Genomic DNA, 6274 nt, shown 5'->3' on the forward strand with positions numbered 1-6274 from the left:
GTTTTGGCTGTGTGCTTAGGGTCATTGTCCTGTTGGGAAGGTGAACCTTTGCCCCAGTCTGAGGTCCTGAGCGCTCTGGAGCAGGTTTTGTCAGGATAATTTTTATCCCAATGGTTGAACTCAACTATCACTATAGCTTTGACCAATTCCCAGAAGTTTGTAAGACCCTGGTTAATGAAGAATTAGACAAAGCCCCCAGTCTGCAATAGATCAATCCTTTATTCAGAGTACTCTGAAGTAAAAAATTCAAACAATCATTTTATAACTCCCACCCACCCCCACCTACATACACACACACACACACACACACACAGTTTATCACTTTTCTACCAGCCTGGCAGTTTCTAGCCGTTCCTCTCCTCCCTAGATTAGAGGGGCCTTGGAAGGGCCCTCTTTCCTGTTGTCAGTTTTCAGTTATAACAAGTCGACAGTTCAGTTGGCCTTGAATGTCTCAACTCTACCCAGCTCATATTGCGAAATAGTAACACAATGGTCTAGTCACACACATTATTAAAATTATGACTCTAACACATTTCATACAATTATATGATTTCAGGGTGGAATACTTTAGTCATTACTTTAAACATATAAATTCCTTTATCAGGTTTTCATCAATGATCTATGTACTTTGCTCCATTCATCTTTCCCTCAATCCTGACTAGTCTCCCAGTCCCTGCTGCTGAAAAACATCCCCACTGCATGATGCTGCCATCACCAAGCTTCACCGTAGGGATGGTGCCAGGTTTCCTCCAGACTTGACGCTTGGTATCCAGGCCAAAGAGTTCAATCTTGGTTGATCAGACCAGATATTCTTGTTTCTCATGGTCTGAGAGTTCTTTAGGTGCCTTTTGACAAACTCCAAGTGGGCTGTCATGTGGCTTTTACTGAGGAGTGGCTTCCGTCTGGCCAGTCATTCATAAAGGCTTGATTGGTGGAGAGCTGCAGAGATGGTTGTCCTTCTGGAAGCCTCTCCCATCTCCATAGAGGAACTCTGGAGCTCTGTCAGAGTGACCATTGGGTTCTTGGTCACCTCCCTGACCAAGGCACTTCTCCCCAGATTGCTCAGTTTGGCCGGGCGGCCAGATCTAGGAAGAGTCTTGGTGGTTCCAAACTTCTTCCATTTAAGAATGGTTGGAAGCCAATGTGTTCTTGGGGACCTTCAATGCTGCAGAAATGTTTTGGTACCTTTCCCCAGATCTGTGCCTCAACACAATCCTGTCTCGGAGCTCAATGGACAATTCCTTCGACCTCATGGCTTGGTTCTTGCTCTGACATGCACTGTCAACTGTGGGATCTTATATAGACAGGTGTGTGCCTTTCCAAATCATGTCCAATCAATTGAATTTACCACACGTGGACTCCAATCAAGTTGTAATAACATCTCAAGGATGATAAATGGAAACAGGATGCATATGAGCTTAATTTTGAGTCTCATAGCAAAGGGTCTGAATATTTAAGTAAGGTATTTCTGTTTTACATTTTTTAAAAACTTTTTTTTATTTTTTTTAATACATTTTCAAATAATTCTAAAAACCTGTTTTTGCTTTGTCATTTTGGGGTATTGTGTGTAGATTGATGGAATTAAAAAAGAATCAATTTAGAATAAGGCTGTAACGTCAAGGGGTCTGAATACTTTCTGAATGCACCGTTTGTACTGATATGTAGGTTGTGTGTGACATACATGTAGGTATTTTAGTTCTCCACTAATAATGTTCTGTACTATGTATTGTTTCATGTGGACCCCAGGAAGAGTGTCTGATGCTTTTACAGCAGCTAATTGGGATCCTAATTAATACCAAATACCCCTCCTAGATTTTGAGTAATAAGCACTGTGACAACCAACCCCGGGCTCCTCTAATAATCACGATGTGGTAATGTTGTCTCATGGCCTAATTTGGTGACTCTGAACCATTCTTTACTCTGTCTTTTACGCACTGGTGAAAGTCTCCTATTGAGACACTCTTCCTGTGCGTTGACAGCTTCCCGTAAGGCCACATGCAAGGGTTTCTCATGAACATGAAAATGGTCTTAACTGACGTAAGCAACCACTGTGCGCTCACTCTGTTTTGTTTCCTCTATTGACAAGAGCACAGCTTTACAGTATTTTCTATACTCCATGCACCTCCTGTGTGTAACTACAAGGTAATCAACAATATATCATTATATGATACCCAAACTCAGATTGCAACACTGCATGCATCGATTTACTGTAAAACTTCACAACCACTTACTCTAGGTGGCGACAGTACTATGTACAATGAATTGTGTCAGAGTGGGTTGACCTCTTGTGACTGGTATAAAACAAATGACCTCACATATGCATAGGTTATTACATTAATATTTGTTAACTCAGCACTTACAGTACCTCAAATAGTATAATCCATTGACAGTTATGCTGTTTGTAAATGTATGTGCTGAATATACACAACTGAATACACATTTGTTGTAGATAGATCTGGTATTCATTAAGATTTGACATCAGACAGAGAAAATAATTCAGGTCTGAAAAAATACATTCTGGGGAAATTGGGTTGCTTCACAAAGAAAGAGCCGAGCACGTCATTTCCTCCAATGACAAATGCGTGGTTTCAGTCTTTTAAAAGGTTTTTCAGGGGAGTGATCATGACTAGTTTGTGTCTGACACTTGGCCTATGTCACTGTATGAGAAATGAGTGGTCATGTAAAGAATATGTATCCTCAGCTGTCCATATCACAAGCAGCAAGAAGTAAGTACAATTACATTATACAACCAAGATAACTATATTTCAACTATTTTCATTCTCTAATTGTACATTCAACCATCTGCATACTGTACTTTACTTTGCTGTAATGTCTCTAGTATTTATAGAACATCAATGTGCAGACTTGAATGTATGATGCTGTGCACATAATTGCATATTGATTTTTGTTTTTGTGTATGAATGACTACTCAGTGCACAGGTGCAAACTTAGTACAGATGTAGGATCTTAAATTTGAGCTAGTTTGATACAACAGGGGTTGAAACAAATTCTCAGCAACAAAAGAGCGATCAAATTAAGATCCTACATCTGTATATGTACACTCAACTTGTGTCCTTTGCTCATGTATACATTTTACATATTGTAACCGTTACCACAGCTACTTATCGCAACATATCTATTTCAGAACTTCATACTTCTAATTTAGATTTTCATGTATCACTGCTAAGGTAGCATGATTAAGTGTCTGTGATAGAGGTGTTGGCGTCATCAAATCACATCTATTTATAAAGCCATTTCTACATCAGTTGTTGTCACAAAATGCTTAAACAGAAACCCAGCCTAAAACCCCAAAGAGCAAGCAATGCAGACGTAGATTTCAAATTGTGTCATATCTTGCTCCTCAGCATTGCTCTCCCTGTTACTGGTGGCTGCCATTGATTCAGTGAATGCTGGAATAGCATGTAGGAACCAACAGTGTGAGAGTCACATACAAAGAAGTTCCAAGCTAACCAGACTCATACATATGGAATCTGTGGACCTCTTAAAAATATATGTAAGTAGAAAATCAATGCCATAACATTTATCCAGAATTATAGCCTAGTGTAACATGCATACAATGAAATTGTCCACAGTCTAATGGGAAATGTAAAACTGCTTTAAAGCTACATTATTGCCAAATCATAACACATTATACTTGTGCTACCAACAACTTCTTGATCTCCAGAAAGCCAGTCAAGGAGACATGTCAGAGCTGTTCTGCCAGATGCCAAACAACATTGTTCCTGACCCAAACATCTCTGGCCTGGACCCCTCAGAGCGGATGCTGAGCATCTACTCCCACTGTAAGGCTTTCCTACCACACCTGAAGAGAGTCACTGAGCAACAGAGAGACTTACAGCAACCCTCCAGCCCCCTGCTAAACAACCTCACCACTGCCCAGTACCGCACTAGTGGTCTGGCCAACCAAATAAACTGCATTTACCAAAACCTCTTTCCAAACCTGCCCATCCCACTTGAACCTGTAGACGGACCGACGTCAATACACCCCTCCCAAAACGTGTTCCAACAGAAGGTCTATGGTTGTGTGGTTCTGAAGAATTTCAAGGAGCTCCTGTCACAGATGAGACATGAACTAAGGACCTTAAAGAACCAAATGTGCAAAAGTAGGACATTTGCATACACAAATGCACTGTTCTGAGGCCAACTTTCTATTATATTTTATTTATTATTTATTTGGACACGTGTTCAGAAGTTACAGAAGCTTATTGCTGCCACTGGAAAAAACCTCTGCACAAATGTTTGACTTTGAATAACTTAAATACATTTTGTTTGTGTTGAGAATTAATTAACTTAACTTGTGTGTTAAAATTGCCCTGCAGTATTCTTGTAGACTACTGTGAGATTTTTAAATGAATGTCTTTTGTCAAATCTGAGTCACTTTGATAGTTTTGTCCATTTTAAGTTTTGTGAGCAAATTAAAAAGAAGTATTCTCGCAGCCTGTGCTCAAGTGAAGTCTGTGATGTTAACCTTAGACTGCAGAACGTCAACACAGTGGTCCCAACATGAGATATGCCAGGAAGCAATTGAGACAGTCTGTGATCTCATCTCACAATGACATGTCTTTAAGACAGCACAGCATCTGATAGGAAAGATTTTGTGAAAGTGGCGGGCTTCTGTCTGGCCAGTCACAAGGTGTGGGTGTGTATAGGTCAGATTATGTGTGTGTTCTGGGGTGATGCGTTCACATAGATGTAATGGTTCTCTTCATCACTCCCTATAAGGCAGACCTGGACTGGGACGAAATTCAAGAGTTTCATGATTTTACATTCTATATAAAACTAATCAATAGACTGTCAGTTTACTTTATCAAATGTCAAATACAACCAAGTATGTTGCATGGGTGGGAAAAGGTAGTAAGTAAACTTTTTGCAGTTGACACAATGAATGTAACTGATAGTTTGTAATAGTGTGTGCATCTTTAGAAATACTATCCAAATAAGCAACAGACAAATGCCATCAGAAATATTCTAAGCTTTCCTTAGATCACAAGCTCATGCAAAACTGGAAATTGAGGAGGGATACATTCTAGGTCATGAATCAAGTTCCCTGTTTCAACCCAGAACTTTATTTAAAACCAAGAGACAAGGGGGTAAGTCTGGGCAACAACTGAAATCCTCAAACATTTACTGGAATGAAAGGTCATTGACACAGATTCCCTTTTATGATTATCAAGTCTGTTTCAATCACAGTCTTCAGGGGAACCAAAGCACTAACTGGCTTTCTCTTTATCATGTTATTTTCTATATCCATGAAAAGGTGAAAGGTCATATACATACAGGAAAAATGGGAGGATGATAAAAGCTGCTATAATCAGCTAAATGTCTGTCTGCTCATGAGGGACAGACAGAAAAAAACTCCCTTCAGATAAATTGAGCACATTTTATGGGAGTACCGGGAACGCTACAATAACATGCTACTTTGGCAGATAATTATGTAAATATTTCATGTTAACCATACTGTACTGAAAACTACAAATTAAATCAAATTACAGTCAACTGTTCTAAACCACCACTAATTTACAATAAAATAAAATTTGATCAGTATGTAGGTTACCTGAGAGAAAAACCTGAGATTAATAGAAAACCCATCAGATGGGCAGTGAGGTCTGTTTGTCATGTTTGGGGTAAGGTAAGGGGGGACCATCCTCACAGCAGCATATACACTATGACAGAGGGAGTAATGCCATAACTGAGGTCTGTGGGGAAATATATGAGGTCTGGTGAAGTTAAAGAGATTCACCGGTACTTTTACATACTTTTTAGCCAGTTTATTTAATAAAAAAAAAAGTAACCTTTATTTAACTAGGCAAGTCAGTGAAGAACAAATTCTTATTTACAATGACAGCCTACCGGGGAACAGTGGGTTAACTGCCTTGTTCAGGGGCAGAACGACAGATTTTTACCTTGTCAGCCAGTAGTTCTGAAAGTAGTGCTCACGAGCCAAAAGTGGTCCCTGAAAATTGCTTACTACGTCACATATATGAAGAGACGATTGTGGACTACAGGAAAAAGAGGATCGAGCACGCCCCCATTCTCATCGACGGGGCTGTAGTGGAGCAGGTTGAGAGCGTCAAGTTTCTTGGCGTCCACATCACCAACAAACTATCATGGTCCAAGCACACCAAGACAGTCGTGAAGAGGGCACGACAAAACCTATTCCCCCTCAGGAGACTAAAAAGATTTGGCATGGGTCCTCAGATCTTTAAAAGGTTTTACTGCTGCACCATCGAGAGCATCCTGACAGGTTGCATCA

At 39.9% G+C, this 6274-nt stretch overlaps 1 protein-coding gene across 1 annotated transcript; it reads left to right on the forward strand.

The window, feature by feature from the left end:
- The first annotated feature begins 2611 nt into the window (after nucleotides 1-2611).
- On the forward strand, nucleotides 2612-4389 carry LOC139536413 (uncharacterized). Its single transcript, XM_071336931.1, has 3 exons — nucleotides 2612-2726; nucleotides 3366-3514; nucleotides 3686-4389. Exons 1-3 carry the CDS (start codon nucleotides 2669-2671, stop codon nucleotides 4157-4159), a joined length of 681 nt encoding a protein of 226 aa, XP_071193032.1. The 5' UTR covers nucleotides 2612-2668; the 3' UTR covers nucleotides 4160-4389.
- The last annotated feature ends 1885 nt before the right edge of the window (nucleotides 4390-6274 follow it).

Source organism: Salvelinus alpinus, chromosome 1 (genome assembly GCF_045679555.1).
Source record: "Salvelinus alpinus chromosome 1, SLU_Salpinus.1, whole genome shotgun sequence".
In the NCBI taxonomy this organism is placed as follows: Eukaryota; Metazoa; Chordata; class Actinopteri; order Salmoniformes; family Salmonidae; genus Salvelinus; species Salvelinus alpinus.

What these genes read in the sequence shown, in the direction of transcription:
- LOC139536413 (XM_071336931.1), top strand. Translation starts at nt 2,669, where the DNA reads ATGAGTGGTCATGTAAAGAATATGTATCCTCAGCTGTCCATATCACAA. An exon ending in CATATCACAAGCAGCAAGAA is followed by an intron (nt 2,727 to 3,365) that starts GTAAGTACAATT and finishes CTTGCTCCTCAG; the next exon opens with CATTGCTCTCCCTGTTACTG. An exon ending in TGGACCTCTTAAAAATATAT is followed by an intron (nt 3,515 to 3,685) that starts GTAAGTAGAAAA and finishes CTTGATCTCCAG; the next exon opens with AAAGCCAGTCAAGGAGACAT.